General features: G+C 37.2%; 2 protein-coding genes across 7 annotated transcripts; one reads left to right on the top strand and one right to left on the bottom strand.

The window, feature by feature from the left end:
* Positions 1 to 166: 166 nt before the first annotated feature.
* Positions 167 to 9041, bottom strand: LOC127974570 (uncharacterized). Of its 4 annotated transcripts, none has more exons than XM_052577929.1 (11): positions 8901 to 9041; positions 7367 to 7788; positions 7152 to 7247; positions 3648 to 7043; positions 3301 to 3438; positions 3052 to 3220; positions 1747 to 1931; positions 1496 to 1658; positions 844 to 1007; positions 470 to 690; positions 167 to 351 (listed from the first exon to the last, which is right to left on the bottom strand). In XM_052577929.1, exon 4 carries the CDS (start codon positions 5150 to 5152, stop codon positions 4145 to 4147), a length of 1008 nt encoding a protein of 335 aa, XP_052433889.1. In that variant the 5' UTR covers positions 5153 to 7043; positions 7152 to 7247; positions 7367 to 7788; positions 8901 to 9041; the 3' UTR covers positions 167 to 351; positions 470 to 690; positions 844 to 1007; positions 1496 to 1658; positions 1747 to 1931; positions 3052 to 3220; positions 3301 to 3438; positions 3648 to 4144. The 4 variants fall into 4 exon arrangements, with proteins under 4 accessions (XP_052433889.1, XP_052433888.1, XP_052433890.1 ...); XM_052577928.1 differs by having other exon boundaries at positions 3329 to 3438; XM_052577930.1 differs by having other exon boundaries at positions 1747 to 1909; positions 3329 to 3438.
* On the top strand, positions 5044 to 19988 carry LOC127974569 (importin subunit alpha-6). 3 transcript variants are annotated; one of them, XM_052577927.1, is made up of 14 exons: positions 5044 to 5137; positions 10192 to 10325; positions 10505 to 10606; positions 11232 to 11331; positions 11417 to 11511; positions 11602 to 11733; positions 11863 to 11951; positions 14605 to 14704; positions 14850 to 15013; positions 15106 to 15187; positions 15262 to 15387; positions 15532 to 15659; positions 16292 to 16470; positions 18158 to 19988. In XM_052577927.1, exons 2-14 carry the CDS (start codon positions 10197 to 10199, stop codon positions 18343 to 18345), a joined length of 1614 nt encoding a protein of 537 aa, XP_052433887.1. In that variant the 5' UTR covers positions 5044 to 5137; positions 10192 to 10196; the 3' UTR covers positions 18346 to 19988. The 3 variants fall into 3 exon arrangements, with proteins under 3 accessions (XP_052433887.1, XP_052433886.1, XP_052433884.1); XM_052577926.1 differs by lacking the exon at positions 5044 to 5137 and adding an exon at positions 8990 to 9127 and having other exon boundaries at positions 15106 to 15184; XM_052577924.1 differs by lacking the exon at positions 5044 to 5137 and adding an exon at positions 8990 to 9127.
* Positions 19989 to 21506: the final 1518 nt, after the last annotated feature.

Below are 21506 nucleotides of genomic sequence, written 5' to 3'. Positions count from 1 at the left end.
AAGGCTGATAAACATCCCTTGACCACTGATGGTGTTGACAATAGATACTATACCATATATATTCAACTGCAGTTTATAAACAAACAAGCTGATTATTCACTAAATCAAAATCTAAAAACTGAAGAGTCGCCATCATAAGTAGTAATAACCAACTTATTGTGCAAGGAAGATAAAACTGCTATTTTTTATTGACATTTATTTATACAGAAATACAGTTTTTCCACAGTCTGTTTAAAGGAACTAGTTGATAAAAGTAGCAGGAATAGTAGATAAAATTGCAGTCTGCGGATGTGGACAGTTCCATCAAGGAATTTTCTCAGCACATAGTGTCCTTGAATTAAGAATGCAGCACTGAAAGACACAAACATGGCAAAAGTATGCCAGCAGTTTAACAAAGACTGCACATATAACATCCAAATGCAATACATAACTTGAATTCCTGCAATGAATTTCTGTAGGTCAAAATTACCCATTTCTCTTCAGGTGTTAGCAGCCCTTCTACAGCAACCACTTGATACTGTCTGTGTTTTAGGCTACCAGGGAATTTGCGCATACGTCGTACCATGGTAGCTGCTGTATCCTGTGACAGCACCTTCCTCATTTCCCTTGGTGCACACCCCGGATCGAAGAGGAGCAGGCATAGGTTGCCATTTACTTTCTGTTCCACTCCTACTATAGAGCAACTGTGGCCTGATCATAAAGACAGCATAACACGCATGTCATCTTATAAAGGCAAGTCTGTTTCTATGAGGATAATGCGATCTGGTATGTCATGAGGGAAAATAAATTAACTTGATTTTAATTAAAGGGCTGTTGTACTTTACAAGAGAAATCTTGAAAAACCTTGGTGCTGGAGGTATATAGGTGGTAATGTCGTCCGCACTAATTTGGGTGGCAGTCTTGCACCCCTACTGGCAGAATGTGAGAAATACTGTTTGACCCACTCATACAGTATGGGGTGTGTGTCTCCTGGGCCACTGGGCTTGTGAAAATCCACAATTCGGGCTCTAAAATTTTTTAAGGAAAGTTAAGATGTGAACTTTACAATATTTAAGCTATTTACATATTCGTAACTATTCAAAAGTTTGAGGTTGGTTAGATTTTTTTAAATGTATTTGAAAGAAGTCTCTCAACAATGCTACATTTATTAGAAATACAGTACAATTATTATTGTAATTATCATTTTTTTACTTGTTAAAATAACTATTTCACATTTTAATATTTATTAAATGTAATTTACCGCTGTGATGGTAAAGCTGAATTTACACAAATCATTTGCACAAGCACAAATCATTGTGATGTTCTACTGTGGTGCTCGCGAAACACTTCTAATAGTTCCCAATGTTGTGCTACTTAATTTTTTAATTAGAGAAAGCACCAATACATGTTTTCAGAAAACTTTTATGGGAATAAAAATAACATATATATTTATCTTTCCGACCCCAAACTTTTGAACAGTAGTGTGTGAGTGTAAACTTGGGGTTTCAGTATGCACTTCACACTAAGGGAGGTGAGAACTGCATAGATTTCTGTAGCTCCTATCCAAGCCCGTGTCCCCTGCAGTCGATGGTTGAAGTGTGAAGCACCCTGAGGATCTGCGCCTTGATCCTACGACTCTTCACTTAAGGCTTGCACTCTCGGAATGCTGGGAACTGAAACTGCAAGGGAAAAATTTTATGATGTATAAAGTTACAAGGAAAATCAACATTCAGCCAAGATAATATCATGGTGTTACTGATATTATACCAGGCAAATGTTTATACTGCTCCATCCTGTGCAAAGATGAAAGAAGCATCTGAAAGTTTCTGTAGCCACATCCCCAACCTTTGTACCCCTCCTGATGAAGAGTAGTGATCCGTCTCAGCACAGAGCCACACGTGCACAGTCAGAGGCGTTCCTCTGATAGTACCTATACAGAGCTCCCATAAGTCCTGAAATAGAAAGATTAAGTCTAATACCCATTTTCTTTATTTTTTTCCAACATTAAAGCTGCAGTAGGTAACTTTTGTAAAAATGTATTTTTTACATATTTGTTAAACCTGTCATTATGTCCTGACAGTAGAATATGAGACAGATAATCTGTGAAAAAAAAAAAAAAAAAAAGCTCCTCTGGCTCCTCCCAGTGGTCCTATTGCCATTTGCAGAAATGCATCGCTCCCGTTAAGAAACAACCAATCAGAGCTGCGGTCCATAACTTTTTTATGTGTTCAAAATGTACAAAATGTATATAATAAGTGAGTACACCATGAATCCATTTTCCAAACCGTGTTTTTAGCCTGTCCTGAATCACTAGAGTACACCTATAATAAGCGTTTATATTCAGAATAATTTAGATTGCCGCGGTACCCCCGAAGCAGAGTAACTCAGTACCTTTTTGATTCTTCATAGACATAAACAGAGAGAACTAGTTCCGGCTACAATGTTCTTCCGCAAGATGCAAGCGGTTCTGTTTATTAACTGCTAGAGCATCAAAAGTTACCCACCGCAGCTTTAAAAAGTAATAGCTTTTTAGTTAAAAACCTAATGATAATTCAGCATTTTTTTAATACTATTATAAATTATTGATTTAATAAAACACATTAAATTCTGTATAATTAAATATATATTAATAAAAAATATTTACACGCACTAAATTTCAAATGTTTGCATCAGTGAGATTAGTTTTTTAAATAAATGAATTACGTTATTCAGCAAGGACACATTCAACTGACTGAAAAGGACTGTAAAAACACTTATAAAAAGTTACAAAAATATCTATAAATTGTATTATTATTTATCAAATAATTCAATTATTTAAAAAAAATGCATCACTCTTTACAAAAAAATATTAAAAAGCACAACTTTCTGTAAAGTTGCTTTGTAACGATTCGTATTGTAAAAAAAAAGCGCTATACAAATAAACTTGAAATGAATTGAACAACTGTTTCCAACACTGATAGATATAGTTAAAAAGATAAAATAACTGAACCGATTTTAAGTCTAATAATTCACCAGCTGGACCAAATATGTAAAGATTATTGGTGTAGCTCTATGATGCACTCTCAATCAGACCTGATGTTGTGCTTCTGCCATCATCCACCCCGGAGGCCAGAGATTCAAGCATCTCTGCTTTTTTCCTGTGGAACTCTGCAGGAACCATCTGACCTCGAGACACAGCCCTCTCCATATTCCTCTCCATCTGCTTGCGATAACCACCACTGTTATCAAGCCCAAACTGCTTCTGTAAAGAATAGAAGTGTAAAGAAATAAATAAAAAACTGTTTGTAGTGGGTCGCCACAGGTAAATATGAAAATTTTTACCTTTTAGGTGGATATTATCTTATCTAACCTGGAGATACTTAAAGTCCTCAGCTTCCCGTCTAGTTGCAGCCTCCCTCCACTTTTGCTCCTCTTCCTCCTGAAGCTTCCTGGCCAGAGTCAGGTCTTCAGATGAATGTCCTCAAAACACCCAAACCAAATGAATATCAAGTCAGATGTTTTAAGAAACCACAAGTTTCGCTGCACCAGCGGCTACAACAGATTTCACATTGATGGATTATCGTTTTGATGCATTGTAGTTGTAAACAGAACCATTTCTCTAAACAAAAATGTAACAAACAATTCTAGAATAACATTCATATGCAGTTGCACACTTAATATACACATACCTGTTACAGATGCGGAGCCATATTCCAGGTGTAGCTCAACGTGCTCTTGAAGGGAGGAGCTACTGGAACAACTCAGAGAACACATTGGACACTGTTACGCCCGTCTAGGGGTAAAGGCATAACATAAAAAGAGAAGGGAGGAAACGGGGATGGCCAAACAAAAATACAACCAAACAAAATAAGTAAATGGGGAATATTCTTCAGGAGTTGACCAGGCCAAAATAATAAACAAAACTTCTGTAGTTTAAGACCTCTTTCTTATACCCTAAACAAAATAAAAGTACAATATTTTAACCTAACTCCCTAACCAAAAACAGAGATCAAAAGGTTACAATAAACAAAATGGCGTCAAACTCCTTACTTCATAGACATCTGGAGTAGCGAAAGCGGAGATTTCTGAAGCACGATCAGTGAGTGGCACCTGCCAATATCCTTTTAGTAAATCAAGCTGTGTCACAAATTTGGCCTGACCAGTGCGGTCAACACAATCATCTATTCTAGGAATCTGATTTAGTCAACTGATTAACTTTTCGGTAATCTGTGCAGAAGCGTGACGTTCCATCTGATTTAGGAACTAAAAGACATGGGGAACACCAGGGACTTGAACTTGGCACAGCTAAACCATGCTCAATCAAGCACTGCGTTTCCTTCTGCATGATCTCACGCTTTACTGGGTTGATGCGATAAGCATTTTGCTTAACAGGACGATGATCACCCACATCAATGTCGTGCTCCAACACATTTGTTACAGTGGGCACATCAGAAAACAGTGAATAATACTTTTCAATCAACTGCATTAGTTCCTTTTGAGATGAACTAGATAAATGAGACAGTTTTGAACTGATTACAGCAAGGGATTCAGAATTTTTCAGGAAAATGTCAGACAAACAGGTACTTCCAATTCGTAGATCATCTACACTAGGTGAATACTCAGAGGAGACTGCACTCCCAGCTACAATAACAGGTAGTGGAACGGTGCATTCGGGCTTAGGACGAGAAACATACAATTTTAGCATGTTAATATGACATACCCTCTCTTTCTTCTTCCAGTCAGGGGTTTTTACCACATAGTCAGTGTCACTTAACTTTTCCTCAATCACATATGGACCCACAAATCTAGCTTGAAGAGCTGACCCAGGCAAAGGCAGTAATGCAAGAACTTCATCACCAGGCTCAAATGAGCGTTGAACAGTGTTTTCATCATATCTACTTTTCATCCGAGACTGTGAACTTTCTAAGCTTTGCCGTGCCAACTTCCAGACAGAATGCAATCTTTCATGGAAATGACTCACATGATCTAATACATTCTGTTCTTTAACTGAGTGACTTTGAGAAAGAAGTTGTTCTTGCAACATCTTTAAAGGACCACGAGGAGAATGTCCAAAGACCAATTCAGCTGGGCTGAATCCAAGGGATTCCTGGACCGTATTTCTGACAGCAAACAACAAAAGGGGAACCTCTTCATCCCAATCCTTCTCATGTTCAAGACAGTAAGTTCGAAGCATAGACTTAAGAGTTTGATGGAACCTCTCTAACACGCTTTGTGATTGTGGATGATATGCAATGTTTGATATTCAATTCTTTCATTACCTTACGAAACACACGGGACATGAAATTAGATCCTTGATCTGACTGAATTATTTTTGGCATACCAAAAGTGGTGCAGAACTTAATGATGGACTTCACAATTGCAGGAGATTTCAAGGTGCATAGCGGAATTGCTTCTGGAAACCTGGTAGCAGAGCACATTAAAGTCAACAGATACGAATGGCCGGACTTAGTTCTCGGCAAGGGACCTACACAATCTATTACCAGTTTCTCAAAAGGTTCGCTCATTACCGGAACAGGCTTTAATGGTGCTGGGGCAACAACCTGATTAGGCTTTCCAGCAACCTGACAAGCATGACACGAACGACAATACTTAGTTACACTAGCTTTCATGCCAGGCCAGAAAAAGTGTCTTAGCAGATTGTTATAGGTTTTCTTGATCCCCAAATGTCCAGACAATTCATGGTCATGAGCAACATGTAGAACATATTCGCTGTAAGAATTAGGCACAACTACTTGGAAAACAGAGTTCCAGTTACATTTTCCTTCCAAACTCCATTTACGCATAAGTACTCCATCATCTAGAAAATAAGCAACAACATGATCATCTAACAAGGTTTTATCCATCACAGCATTAAAACAAGTCGTCAGTGTACCATCAGATTTTTGTGTTTCGATTAGGTGCTTCCTATCAAAAGGAAAATCAACATTTGGCCCAAAACTCAAAATTTGTTTGTCTATGTTTAAACTAGTCTCAACATCTGACTGATCAGAACACACAAATGAGTCGGACAGATCAAGTTCTTCTTCAAACTTACGAGCTTGTGCTCGTGTAACAACACAGCTTCCTCCCACACTAGATGAAAACCACCAGGCAAACACAAGAAAAACACAACTCTGCAAAAACAGTGAGTACCCAAATACTCAACTTCATTCAGATGGAGTAAAAAAGCTTCTAATTTCATCCGAATGGACGGACGAGCCCCCAATTCATGTTACGCCCGTCTAGGGGTAAAGGCATAACATAAAAAGAGAAGGGAGGAAATGGGGATTATTTAGAGGGTTTTTAATTGAGCCAAACAAAAATACAACCAACAAAATAAGTAAATGGGGAATATTCTTCAGGAGTTGACCAGGCCAAAATAATAAACAAAACTTCTGTAGTTTAAGACCTCTTTCTTATACCCTAAACAAAATAAAAGTACAATATTTTAACCTAACTCCCTAACCAAAAACAGAGATCAAAAGGTTACAATAAACAAAATGGCGTCAAACTCCTTACTTCCTCCCAACCCTCTATATTTACAATAATATACAACTATTTACAAGATCAGGCAAACAGAGTTACAAGGAGAATCCAAATACACATCATAACAAGCAATAGAGTCAAAATACCAATCAGTTCCTACTTACAAAAATAGTATCAAAGTTCAACAGAGACCAAACAACCAAAAAGCCAAAAACCAACAATTCTCTCTCTCTCTCTCTACTCTGCACTGCACTGGAGAAAGGAAGTGACATCAGGGCTTTTAAGGTGTGCCTAAGACTGAATGCACCAATCTAGATGGGCCAGTCATTAACCTGTAGGAGCCAATCAGCATCCTACCTGGACACAAACACTTTCAAATACAAAAAAATAAAAGAGACAAAATGACAAGATGCAAAACAATGGGTTGTAACAGACACTCATAGCGCATCACACCTGGAGATGCCAAAAATACAGTTCTAGTTCAGTTTGGTCATTCACTTTTATTCAGAACTGCCAAACCGACCACCTTGCAAATTCACCTGATCTACCCCTGCTTGTAGAAGACACTTCTGTTGAAGTGGCGACCTCAGGACCAGCCCCTTAAGAAGACAAACCATATCAGATATCAGTCAAGCTGGTGATAAAAAAAAAGAGGGTAAAATGAATACTTGTAAACCTACAAAAATTTATGATATGAGGTAAGACACCTGCAGCTTGGTCCTGTAGATGAAGCTCAACATGCTCCTGGAGAATAAAGCAGTCTTTGCAGACCAAACTGCACATTGGACATGCAAAGCACCCTTCTGAAACACACAAAGAGAAAATATTAGTCTAATGGTTTGATGTTGTAAACTCGAGAGCCCCTTTAATAGGTGACGACAAACGCTTCTGCTTTGATTTTCGCCGCTGGATTTTTGTGTACCTCTGACCAGTTTTACTGCACCATTCGTTGTGGCTGCTGCAGATGGTGAAATCTTCAGACTAGTCCAGGTTCCCTGAGAAAAAGAGGTCCCTGTACTCTGTGACTGAGGTGAGGCTTGAGATACCTTGTCTATTTTTTTCACATTCACATTGGAAGTCCTTGTTGAATTGGGACTTTGAACAATCCAGTCATTTGAGCTTTTCTGTCCACTGTCAACCACTGTTGCATTCGTGTCCTGGTAATCTTTCTCTATATGTGCAGTGTTGATGTGGAAGTTCAGCTCATCATATGAGACGCCGGCCAGAGAGCAGAACGGGCAGGCCACCGCTTTCTCTGTGTGACTCAGGAGGAGATGGGTTCTCATCTCTGCCTCAGATGGCAGCTCTTCACAGCAGACGTCACACCCAGGCATTATCACAAGGCTGGATAAAACAAATGGACAAATGAACCATAATAGTATAAGCAGAAATGTCATAGTCACTACAGGTATTGTAAACTGTGGTAAATTTATAACAACAAATCTAAATGACAAAATTCTTCTCATACAGTTTGAAGAACATCTAATATTATTTTGTTCTGATTTTAGTACCAAAAATAGACATGACAATGATTTTGACATATGAGTGGTTTGGGTTTAATCATACTGTCTGAAAATTTAAATAGAAAGTGAAGGATTCATGACCATATTATATTATATCTAATATAATATTAACTATACATAATTCTTTTTCCACAAGCAAACAAACAAAAATAAATAAAGCGGACCGAAAAAAAAAAAGAAGGTACACATTTATTTATATTTTATTATAAATATTATTCATAATTATTATTTTATAATTATAATTAATGTAACTCTACCAATTTGCAATGTTTTTAAATAAAACATAAATAAATATATAAATATATAACGTTTGCACAATGACCTGATTGTATAATATATTAAAAAGTTTTTAGGTTAAACAAATTAGTATCAAATAAAGAAACATTCACTAAAAAAGAAATAAGACTAAAGTGGATGAGAAAAGAAAAATATGGGTAACCATTTGTTAATAGTTTTATGAAAAATATTATTCATAATACCTTTTAGTTTTAAATCATGATCATTTTCCCATGTATTTCTCTACCCCTTTCGTTTTTAAGAAATCAAATATTTCATTAATAGCAAATATCGTGTGGCAATTAATACACAGTTAGAAGTTCATAATCGTAACAGGCCTTAATAAAAAATATTATATTACCAGATATTGTTTACCTTGTTAAACCTCGATAAACAGAGGAAAGAGATGCGTTTGTGTTTAGAATGCATGTAAAACGTTATAATCAACTTATAGCAAAACGCAATTTGGCTTTAGTTAACCTGAAATCTGGATTTTATCAACACGCACCTGACGCGACAGAAAGTATCGATTCTGTCAACACTGGGCCATCATGCTGCTAACTTACATTTATAACATCTTAAAGCCTTCTTCCACTGACTTCATGTAAAACATTCAACTCGAATCCATCTCACAATCGATATTTAAATGCAACGTACCTGTTACCAGAGGTAGATATGTCGACTTAAAGTATCACCCGTTTCACGTTCCGTTTGTTATTATTATTGAATGAGGCCGCTCATGAAAACCGGAAACAGCAGCGGAGGTGACGTTCCTTACCAGTGGACGCCATATTGCCCTCAGCTGGAGGAACTCGGGAGGGTCTTGAGAGAAATTTAAAAAACACGGCTAATACTTACATCTCTTTCCAATCTACGACTAATGGGTGAGATTTATAAACGATATGCGATTTTAAAGCCTTTTCTTTCCAGGGAGTAAATGAGGCAACGGGGCGTACTGGCAGAGTAACGTTAATGAACCATTTTGACGTTTAGTCCAAGCTAGCATAGCACACTCAGTATGTTAGCATAGAGAAGGTGGGCAGAGTTTGGGCTGAAAGTGAAATGACTGAATTATTTGAGAGATAATAAACCAATAACGTATTAACAGTGCGTTATTGGATCTATGAAACTGATTTGATTTGTGACGATAAAAAGTCTTGGTTTCAGCTGTCCACGAAATGTGTGCTAATACGCTACTGAAAAAAAATATGAATAACGTTACTAAGAATATTTAATTGTTTGATCAGCCAAATAAATTGTGTTGTATTAATATAGATGCTTAGACTTGTATATTTAGAGCAGTGATTAGCTTTGTAGTATGTATGTGATTAACTGTCTTTGTAAAATTAGTCCAGTCCCCCAGCCTCAATTCCACACAAAACCAGCTGATCCGATTAAAACACCAGTGTTTACAGGTGCTGCATTTATGTAAAGAGATTAATTAGAAGTTAGAGAAGATGTCGACATATCTTTTGCATCTTAAAAGGAAAGTTCCTCCTGAAAATGACACTTTTGTAATCATTTATTTATCCTTGTGTTGTTCTATTGATTTTTTTTTTCTTCTGTGAAAGACAGTAGGAGATGTTGAGACTGACAGCCTCAGTCATCATTAAAATGTCTAATTCTGAACTGCTTGTTTTATATGAAAGAAAGCTGAATAACAAAAACATCGACCAGATAATGAAGGAAGTTCAGCATGCAAAGTGTTTGTTAGTGCTCAGAGGTGTTACACAGGAAATACTAGTTTTAACAAGCATAATTGCTTTCAAGCCATTTCTTTTGCCTCCACATGCTGTTTAGCAGAAATTATGAGGAGAATTTCATACAGGCTCAACCAATTGTGATTCTTGCCTGTAATGCTATAGGCTTATGGTTGATGTGCCAAATAGACAGCAGAAATTAAGTATCAGAATGTGCATCTGACCCCATTCGTTTCTTTGATCTGAAGACTCAATGGCAAGCCCAGGCAAAGAAAGCTATCGAATGAAGAGCTACAAGAATAAAGCCCTGAACCCCCAGGAAATGCGGAGACGGAGAGAGGAGGAAGGGATACAGCTCCGTAAACAGAAGAGGGAGGAGCAGGTTTGACATCATGTTTTCTTCCTTATTATACAAGCAAATTAAATTACAGTTTTGTTCATTAAGGGTTGATGATACATTTTGGAATAAAAGTGAATATATTAAAGGGGTATATTGCCGGATCTGTTCATTTAATATATAACTTTTGTGTACAAAAGTAAATCGTTCTGTCTACTCTGCAGCTGTTCAAGAGGAGGAATGTGTCTCTGCCACCTGGTGATGAGTCCATGCTTGAATGCCCCATTCAGGACCCTGATATCAGCTCCACTGTACCTCTATCAGGTGTAAGTAATTCAGGCAGCAGACCATCTGTCATATTTTCTATAAAAACGTTAATGCCCTGGCAGTGGAAAATAGCTTGTTTTAGATTTTATTTGATTACATCAGTGTTATAAGGTGAGATTTACAATAAATATTTTAACTGCTACTATGTGAAAGGACTTCTGCTGTAAAAAAGCACCTTGTTTGTTTAAAGTGCTTGCAAACCAAATGTTATTGCACTTTTGTTCATATAGCATATATTTACTTTTAAATGAAAAAACGTGTGCAATACACTTCTTTTGAATGCATAATTGAATTTTGTGAATGACAATGCAAGTAATAAGAATTAAACATTATAATCATTGCCCTGTGCTTATATATATATATATATATATATATATATATATATATATATATATATTACACACATACATATATATATATATATGTATGTAATATATGTATGAATGCATCGGTACAGATATAATATTACTAGGAAAGCCATTGATTTATGTTTGTACAAGACCAGTATTTACATCTTTTGTAAAAAAAAAAAAAAAAAAAAAAAATGTTTTGGTGAATGTAAACTATTTTATGTAAAAAAAAAAATCACATCTTGGATAAACACTGTTATGTCAATCTGTGCAGGAAGGAGTTATAACCCAAGACATGATTCAGATGATCTTCTCTGAGGATCCAGACCAGCAGCTCATAGCCACTCAAAAGTTCAGGAAGTTACTCTCTAAAGGTTGGTGTCTTTATTTCTACATCTCATCGACACATGGATGACAATTGTTTAAAGTCAAGATTAAGATTTTATTAATTTCCTTTAGAGCCCAATCCTCCCATTGATGAGGTCATCCACACACATGGTGTCATCAACCGGTTTGTTGAATTCCTAAAAAGGAGTGATAACTGGACTCTGCAGGTAAGAACATTTCATAGCACAAGTCTTACGAAAGCTACATTTGCCATTAGAGCCCAGGTTTAAGAGGCTATTGTTGCTTGTTTTGACCAGTTTGAAGCTGCCTGGGCCCTGACCAACATAGCGTCAGGAACATTCCAACACACCAAGGTGGTCATTGAGACAGGGGCCGTGCCCATCTTTATAGAGCTACTCAACTCTGACTATGAGGATGTACAAGAGCAGGTGATTTTTTTTTTTTTTTTTTTTTTTTTTTTGCAGAATGCAGCGTGGTTCATGCCTTTCATCCAATAGTTGTTTTATCAGAACTCCAGCACCATGAAAGTGATCAGTTGTGTGTAACTGTTTTTACAGGCAGTGTGGGCATTAGGAAATATAGCCGGGGATAATGCAGAGTGCAGAGACTATGTCCTCAACTGTGGCATCTTGCCTTCTCTTCAGCAGTGAGTGTCCTCTATTGGTCCACTGTGGTTGCATGTTTATATTTGCTGCTTTTCAGAAAGTCTATGACACCTGTAGAAAGCTATACATTTTCTGAGCCCTAAATGTAATATCCTGCAGGAAAAATGACATTTAATGGCATGAACGCACACAGTCCCAAACCTTCACTAGCAAGTATTCACTAGCTGTGATGTTAAATGCAGACAGGGTAAATAAGTCTGTTTCATGCTTTTAAGAGCCCTCCAAAAACTGGACACTGTTAGAACATCTATTAGGCTATATACTAAAATGAAATATAAGTCAAATACACTGTTTGAAGTTTGAACCTATTTTAAAAAAAAAAAAATCTCACCAAGGCTAGTAAGCTACATTTACTTAATCAAACATATATTAAAAAGTGATATATATTCCTTTTTACTATGTTCATTCATGTGATGGTAAAGCTGAATTTTCAGCAGCCATTCAGAAATTGTTCTAATATGCTGATTTGATGTTCAAGACACATTTTCTATTATTCTTAATGTTGAAAAAGGTTGTGCTATTCAATATTTTTGTGCAAACTGAACAAATTGAAAAAAAAGCAGCATTTATTTTAAATCTAAATAATTTGTTACATTTATAAATGTCTTCACTGTGAATTTTGATAAATTGTTTGATCCTAATAGTATTATTGACCCAAAAATGTTAACCAGTGTCTTTTACTGTATTTTGCTAGCTAAAACTATTTAGTCTGCATACACAGCAGTTTTGAATGAACATTAATGGGGAAAAACATATTGGCTCTGTGGACCTTGCTACCTTGCAAATCTTGAGGTCTAGGCTGGTTTAATTTCCAATCCAAAAAAACCCTACTTTCTGTTCTTTTCTCATTACAAAGATTCGGAATTAATGAAATCTCTGTGTTCTAGGAATTTAAATCTTGTTCGTAGAAGTCTAATGATTAGGGGCCTTATCCTTAGAAGAACAGCTGACACTGAATAAATCTCACTTCCTAACGTCATTCTGATGTCACACACAGTTTTTGTTTCCCACTCTTAAACCTGCTGGTATGTGCTTTGTGACTTCAGCCACTGGCTTATTTCACTACAGGTCCTTCTCAGAAAATTAGAATATCATGGAAAAGCTCTTTTATTTTTTTGTAATTTAATATATAAAAAAGCAAGCTTTCTATATTCATTGCACAGAAACTGAAATATTTCAAGAGTTTTTATGTTTTACTTCTAATGGTTATGACTTACAGCTTAGGAAAATAAAAAATTCCCTTTGATTCCCTAAGTTTGATTGGATTGATTAATTTTTAGTATAAATACGGGGTACCTCTTGGGCTAGTTTAGAACATGCAACCACAATTATGGGAAAGACTACTGACTTGACAGTTGTCCAGAAGACAGGAGACAGGAGGGTAAGCCACAGAAGGTCACTGCTGAAAGGGCTGGCTGTTCACAGAGTGCTATATCAAAATATATTCATAGAAAGTTGACTGGAAGGAAAAAGTGTGGTAGAAAAGGTGCACAAGCAACAGGGATGAACACAGCCTTGGGAAGATTGTCAGGAAAAGCCGATTCAAGAACTTGGTAGAGCTTCACAAGGAGTGGACTGAAGCAGGAGTCAAGAGTCACCACACTCAGATGTCTTCAGGAAAAGGGCTACAGCTGTCACATTCCTAGAACCAAGCCACTCCTGAACCAGAAAAAAAAAAGCATTTTACTTCGGGTAAGGAGAAAAGGAACTGGACTGTTGCTCAGTGGTCCACAGTCCTCTTTTTTTAGATTAAATAAAATGTAGCATTTCATTTGGAAATCAAGGTCTGGAGTCTGGAGGAAGACTGGAGAGGCACAAAATCCTAAGTCCAATGTGAAGTTTCTGAAGTCATTGATGATTTGGGGACGTCTGCTGGTATTTTTCCATTGTGTTTTATCAAGTCCAAAGTCATTGCAGCCATCTACCAGGAGATTTTGGAGCACTTATACTTCCATCTGCTGACAAGCTTTATGGAGATGTTTATTTAATTTTGCAGCAGGACATTAGCACCTGCCCACAGTGCCAAAACCACTTCTAAGTGGTTTGCTGACGATGATATTACTGTTTTTGACTGACCAGCCAACTCACCTGACCTGAACCTTACAGATAATCTATGGGGTATTGTGAAGAGGAAGATAAGTAATATCTGACAAATATCTATCAAAGCAACCTGAGCTTCAAAAACACCTCAGCAGTGCCACAGGATGATCGCCTTCATTCCATGCTGCACTGAAGCAGTAATTCGTGCAAAAGGAGCCCCAACCAAGTATTGAGTGCATAATTAAACTTGCTTTGGAGATCTTGAATATTTCTGTTTTGTAAATCTTTTTTTGATTTATCTTTAAGAAAATTTTCAATTTCTTTCTTTTCCTAAGCTGTAAGTCATAACCATCAGAGTATATAAAGTATTTCTGTTTGTGTGCAATGAATCTAGAATATAAGGAGATATATAGAAGGTTAGCCTTTTTAAATTAAATGACAAAAAATAAAGAACTTTTCCATGATATTCAAATTTTTTGAGATGCACCTGAATGTGATGGCATTTTTTTTTGTGTAGTATGTATGTTATAAAAAGGACTTTACCATTACCACCATCTAGTGGTTTGATTACATATTCTTTCCTTGTCTTTGCAGGTTGCTTGCAAAATCAAACCGGCTCACTACCACCCGGAACGCAGTGTGGGCGTTATCCAACCTGTGCAGAGGGAAAAATCCACCTCCGGACTTTGCAAAGGTGAGTCTGCAAAGCAGTTCTAGGTAAACCACATTCCAGTTGCATAGTTATCAAATTTCAGTGGTGCACACAAACACACTCTCCTTATGTAAACCAGTGTTTTTTCCCCTTGTAACATGATCGAACAACTGTTGTTTCTTCACAGGTGTCACCATGTCTGAGCTTTCTCTCCAGATTGCTCTTCAGCAGTGATCCTGATGTTCTTGCAGATGCCTGCTGGGCACTTTCATACCTGTCCGATGGACCCAATGACAAAATCCAGACAGTTATTGACTCAGGCGTGTGCCGCAGGCTGGTGGAGTTGCTCATGTAAGGACCAGACATGCTAACTCAATCAGTAAACCATGTGATGTTTTTATCACTGACTTAGAATAACACACCTATGTGTTGCCCATTCACAGGCACATTGATTACAAGGTGGTGTCCCCTGCACTGAGAGCAGTGGGAAACATTGTAACCGGAGACGATATTCAGACCCAGGTAGTACAGGTGTCGTTTATCACATGGAAGGCTGTCCGCATTTTTCTGATCTGTTGTGATCCTCTGTTGTATGGCAGGTGATTCTGAACTGCTCCGCTCTGTCCTGCCTGCTCCATTTACTCAGCAGTCCAAAGGAATCCATCAAAAAAGAAGCCTGCTGGACCGTCTCCAATATCACCGCTGGGAACAGAGCGCAAATCCAGGTACTTTAGACTGAGCGAGGCATCATTATATATATATATATATATATATATATATATATATGCTTGTGTGTGTATATATATGTGTGTGTGTGTGTGTATATGTTGTGTCTGAACAGCCATGACTTGATGCTTTTTCTGTTGCAGGCCGTTATCGATGCCAACATATTCCCAGTGCTAATTGAGATACTGCAGAAAGCTGAGTTCCGCACCAGGAAGGAGGCTGCGTGGGCAATAACCAACGCCACTTCGGGAGGCACGCCAGAGCAGATTAGGTGCACTGTGGGCTTTTTTTTTTTTTACTTTGTTTTTTTTTACCTATTCTAGGAATTTAAATGGATTTATTTTGATTAGGGACTTAAATTTTCTGAGAATCTTATATAATGCATGCTAAACCACCTGAATACTGCCTTAGGTTATCATTTACCCATAATCTGTTTTAAGACAGACTTGAAGAGCTTAGTATCATTTAGACAGGGATTTTGGTTAGACTAATCAGTCATTAAAGCACAGAGCGGAATCAAAGCATATGACACATTTCTGGCCTGTAGATGGCAGTAATAGTCAGACCATCTTTAAAGTGATTTTTACTCATTCCCATCTTGTGGTTATGGAAGTACTAGGGATGTCATTATAACACATAACATGCACTTAAACAATGATAAAAACCCTTTAAAAAAATGAGAACTAATAATTATAGCTTTTAAATTCCATAGAAAATGAGTAAATATCAATTTACTTTTGAATGAGAATTTTTATCTGACACTCCAGGAAGTCCTCAGTTGTTATGCTAGCATTGTTTTCCCCCATATTTAACCCACATATAAGCCTACATTCTAAGAGAGAAGGGTGCTATTAAGGTGGATGTTTAATAAAAAGGAAGTGGATACTTGTGCTTTACATGCAGATACTTGGTTTCTCTCAACACCATAAAGCCCATGTGCGACCTGCTGACAGTGATGGACTCCAAGATTGTGCAGGTGGCTCTGAACGGTCTGGAGAACATCCTCAGACTGGGAGAACAGGAGTCCAAACAGAACGGAACAGGCATCAATCCTTACTGTGCTCTCATCGAAGAGGCTTATGGTAGGCATGCCTCACCTACCTTAAATCATCTAATGCATTTAATATAATGCTTGGTTTTTCCAGGTCTGGAAAAGTCATTGTAGTCATTATAAATATTTCTAATTATGGTCAGCTATTTAAAGGGTTAGTTCACCCAAAAATCTAAATTGTCATTAATGACTCACCCTCATGTTCTTCGGAACACAGTTTAAGATATTTTAGATTTAGTCCGAGAGCTCTCAGTCCCTCCATTGAAACTGTGTGCATGGTATACTGTCCATGTCCAGAAAGGTAAGAAAACATCATCAAAGTAGTCCATGTGACATCAGAGGGGTCAGTTAGAATTTGTTGAAGGATCGAAAATACAATTTGGTCCAAAAATAGAAAAACTACGACTTTGTTCAGCATTGTCTTCTCTTCCGGATCTGTTGTGAGATTTCAAAACACTGCATGTTATTGATATCCGGCGTAATGTCATTGTTGGCACTCGCGTCATTGGCGATGATTGCCCTTGAGTCAAGCCTTCGGTTTACCCACACTCATAGCACTAGCACAGAATCAGATCAGAATCAATCACCAAAAGAATCAGTTCAGTTCAGACGCTCTGTGTGTCGGTCTGCTTCACGCTGAATCACACATGCGCAGTATCATCAGCTCCTTGGTTTTCGAATCGGACGCGTACGGCAGAAACAGTTCTTGACTCGTGACCGAGTCTGTTTTGTTCATTATCTGGCTCGGCTCAGTGTTCATCTTCAGTTCTCTCTTCACGACTGTTCAGTCAGTGTACTGTTTGAGTAAATTAATTACTCTGGGATATTGGTTTGTTTTAACTCCGAGGGAGTGTCAGCCACATTAAAAAAGTTAACAGCTTAAGTAATTTGTGCATTAATGCGTATTGGAGACGCGAACTGTTTTAAACGATTCAGTTCGATGAACTGGTTCAAAAAGATCTGGTTATCATACACTGCAGTGAACGTGCTAACAACAGACCCGGAAGAGAAGACAATGCTGAATAAAGTCGTTGTTTTTGCTATTTTTGGACCAAAATGTATTTTCGATGTTTCAAAATATTCTAACTGACCCTGTGATGTCACATGGACTACTTTGATGATGTTTTTCTTACCTTTCTGGACATGGACCGTATACCGTACACACAGCTTCAATGGAGGGACAGAAAGCTCTCGGACTAAATCTAAAATATCTTAAACTGTGTTCCAAAAATAAATGGAGGTTTTACGGGTTTGGAACGACATGAGGACGAGTTATTAATTACATAATTTAGATTTTTGAGTGAACCCTTTAAGTTCAAAACTGCTTATTTGTTAGCAATTCTATATTTAGAAAATCCTTATCCAGGAATCTCAAACGATTGGACAAGTACTAATGATTCACTGCTTAAAAGGTGCAGGAATCATGTTTTTTTATTATTATTATTTTTTTTTTATCTGATTTGTTTTTTATGTGGTTTCCACAATTTCGGATTTGTCTGGGTTTGAAGAATATTATCAATGATAATAAAAGTATTATTAAAGATAACAATTATTATTATGTAAAAAAACATGCACAAAAACATCAGCAAATGAAATAATTGTATAATATTTTTTTTAATAGTGGGAATTATCATATGCTTTCCATCCGTGCAGACGGTGTTTACAGTGCTGTTTGTTCATTTGTTTCTATAATTGTTCTACTTATTGTTCCCACACAGGCTTGGACAAGATTGAGTTCCTGCAAAGCCACGAGAACCAGGAGATCTACCAGAAGGCCTTTGACCTGATCGAGCACTACTTTGGTGTGGAGGAGGAGGACGCCAGCATCGTTCCGCAGGTGGATCAGAGTCAAGGCCAGTACATTTTCCAGCAGTCTGAGGGTCCGATGGAAGGCTTCCAGCTCTAACCCGTATCGCTGTGCTACTGGCCAAGCTTCAGGCCTTGCTTCCTCCATCCTGACCGGAGCCTCCGCAGCGCAGGACCACAGCTCCAGCCTTGCTCCAAGACACGGAGGCCCGTACCCGCTACTCACAGCAGAGATGACGCCTGCGCCCCCTAAACCCAACCCACTAAATCGTCCATTTCCATCATGTCCATATTCCAAGCTCCATTATCGAGAGAGAAAATCTGTGAAATGGACCGAGGAAGGCAAAACTCAGAGTCTGTAGTTTAATTCTTGTTGAGACTTAAAAAAAGCATCTTGCTTTTATTATTATTGTTGATGTTGTTATTATTATTAGACATTGGCACTGATGTCCTGTAAAGTAAACTTTACTCCAAATCCCTTGAGAAATGTGAAACTACCTCTTCAATCAGAAAACGAAGTGTGTGACAAACACCCAGCCTTTAGCTCTGACAGTTCTCTTCTCTTGTGAAGTAAATGCTTCTATGCAAACATGTATTTTCAGCATGGCAGAAATAACACGGCCAGACAAAGTAACTAATATATTTGCATTGATACATTTGCATTGGATGAATTCCCTGACTTTGTGTGCCAGCACACCAACAGCTCATGTCATGCCATGTTTGTTCGCAATGCATCCTGAAGGCATGCCAAGCCTAGTTACACTATTTATTCTTAAGTTTTGTTAACTAGCAGCGAACTGCTGACCTGGGAGATTTAGAGTCGTATTTATTGTGCTTTTTACAAGGAACCGTTCTGTGGGGTCGGGCTGTTCAGAGACCAGCGCACAGCCCGCTTCCTCTCAGCCCTCGCTTTGCTAATGCTGTTTAAGCGTTACAAGCGTTGCATGCAATTATTTAAGTGTGGTCATGCGATCACCAAGATGGAGTTGTTTGTATGTATGCATATCATTGGGTTGTTTCTCATGATTTATTTAATGTTCACATGGTTAGAAAGTGTTGAGATTTAGTAAAATGTGTATATTATATATACATTGAGGGTAGAAGGAGGATGTTTTTTAGTGAAATGGTCTTGGTGTGCTGTGAAATACTAATGTAAGGAAAGCGTCTTTCATAACATTATTAATTCAAAGAGCTTTTCTTCATATGGTCCCTAAAAGCACTCAAATTTCCTCTAAGGAACTTGTGTTCTAATTCATGTAATATATCCTTTTTTTTTAATGCTTCAAATGAACTTAACTTGCTGGAGATTGCCTTAGTCATGAAACTTGTCTGGCAGAACGTTCCCCTCAGTTTTCTGTTTTTGGTGTGATTTATTTACTTCCTCTTTATGTTTTGCCTGTGACTTGCACCCATTTTCCTTTGAAACAAGCTTGATTGATCCAAATAAGTTATAATAATGGAAAGTCAGTATATTTACAAAAAACAACATCAAGATTGTAAAATTAAACTTTATCAAGCACATTTGATTGTGTATAGTTTTGTAAAAATTCTCATGTTTGTACAATGTTTTCTAAGTTTGGGTTTTTTCGCATCAGAAAAAAAAAACATCTGTGTTTTAAGTTATCATTGGTACAAACGTACAGAGGAGATCATTGCTTTCCTCAAGGACAAATGTTGATATTGTGTGAAATTATGTAGACAAATAAACAGACAAATAAAATGTTCTGTTACACATTTGAATAAGTTTACTGTGCTTTAAATAAGCAAGGCTGGTCGCAACAGCGGTTTAACAGTGTTTGTCAAAGTCAAAATGATTGAGCCAACACCAGGAAGAGTTCAGCTGAGATTCTTTGATATTAAATGAAATATATATGTGTATATATAGGAAAATTTGAATCCTTTATTGATCATCAAAATGTTGCAAACGTATGACATTTTTCTTCTGTTGATCATAGAAGATATTTTGAAGAACGCGGGTAACCAAACAGATGTGAGGGGAAAATTATGATTGTCAACAGAGACCAGGTTCTGTTACCCACGTTCTTCAAAATATATTTTGAGCTCAGTCGAATAAAGAAACTCATACTACTAGTTTAAAATTTATTTACAATGATTAAATGGTGGCATAAATTTCAAATTTTTATTTTTGGCTGATTTATCTCTTGAAGGGGTAAAAATCACAAAGTCCCTCGCACAGAACGGTTTCAGCGCAGCCTCAAATCCAAGAACTTCAGAGATTTCGACCAATGCGCTTTAAACAACTGACTAACTGTTTACTGCCAATTCAACCTCAGCGGTTAAACACGTCCATCTAATGAAAGATTACATAAAAATAAATAAAATGCAGCGCAGTGAAACACAGAAACTCCCAACTAATGAACGGCGAAATCATGACTGTGAATACCGAGAGAACACGCAAACAGAGGTACCAGCATCAAAACACGGAGATGGAACTACATTAATGGTAAAATAATACGCTAACATTATATGATTAAAATATCTAATAAAATATATCATTGGATGTCATGGTAATTTACCACATAATATGAACATAAATAAGCACGGTAAGGACACAAATGATCGTTAAAACATTTTTAAGCAAAGTGCCTTCCGTTGGACGATATGTAAAATTGTCAAAATATTAATTATATCGTGGAGTATAACGTCACTGGAACACCATATTTGTTTTGTGTTACATAAACGTTCATATATTTACAGTACAATTTTAAAATAGGAACCTAATTGTCAAACCAAGAATGTTTGATTCATGACATTGGAATTACTTTATTGTGGTTTAGTCTATCATGTGAGATAAACGTGCAAGTGTGACTTGCAAAATGTTGACAGGTAAGAGGAGACTAAAAATTAGTCATTTGTCTGTTTTTGTGCCTTTCAGGTTTAGCAAGATCTTCATCTTCAATTGCTGAGTACTAATAAAGGCATGACTAGGAAGTTTACAAAAATGTGGCATGGAACAGTACTGAAAAAGATATGTGAACCAAACATAATTTACAGGTTTTGCTATTTCCAGTAAAGATCACTATCAGTGCTACACTATCACAATGAGCAATGATTTTACTGTTGTTGCAGGAGGGTTGTTTTTCTTATGAACAAAGCAAGATCAGATAAATGGTTTGAGTCTGGTGTGCAAAACCATAATGATAACTGACTTGCACAAAAGTCCAGAGCTGAATACCACTTGGGGATCAATTGAAATGCCACTAGACCCAGCATCAGAGTATGAATGGAAATAAACAGACT

Source organism: Carassius gibelio, chromosome B16, assembly GCF_023724105.1.
Source record: "Carassius gibelio isolate Cgi1373 ecotype wild population from Czech Republic chromosome B16, carGib1.2-hapl.c, whole genome shotgun sequence".
NCBI classification, from domain to species: Eukaryota; Metazoa; Chordata; class Actinopteri; order Cypriniformes; family Cyprinidae; genus Carassius; species Carassius gibelio.
This window is presented reverse-complemented; position numbering and strand designations above follow the sequence as displayed.

Coding starts and splice junctions, on each gene's coding strand:
- LOC127974569 (XM_052577924.1), top strand. Junction 10,326..10,504: donor AACAGAAGAGGGAGGAGCAG/GTTTGACATCAT, acceptor TCTACTCTGCAG/CTGTTCAAGAGGAGGAATGT. Junction 15,660..16,291: donor GGCACGCCAGAGCAGATTAG/GTGCACTGTGGG, acceptor CTTTACATGCAG/ATACTTGGTTTCTCTCAACA.
- LOC127974570 (XM_052577929.1), bottom strand. CDS start 5,152: ATGCTTCGAACTTACTGTCTTGAACATGAGAAGGATTGGGATGAAGAG.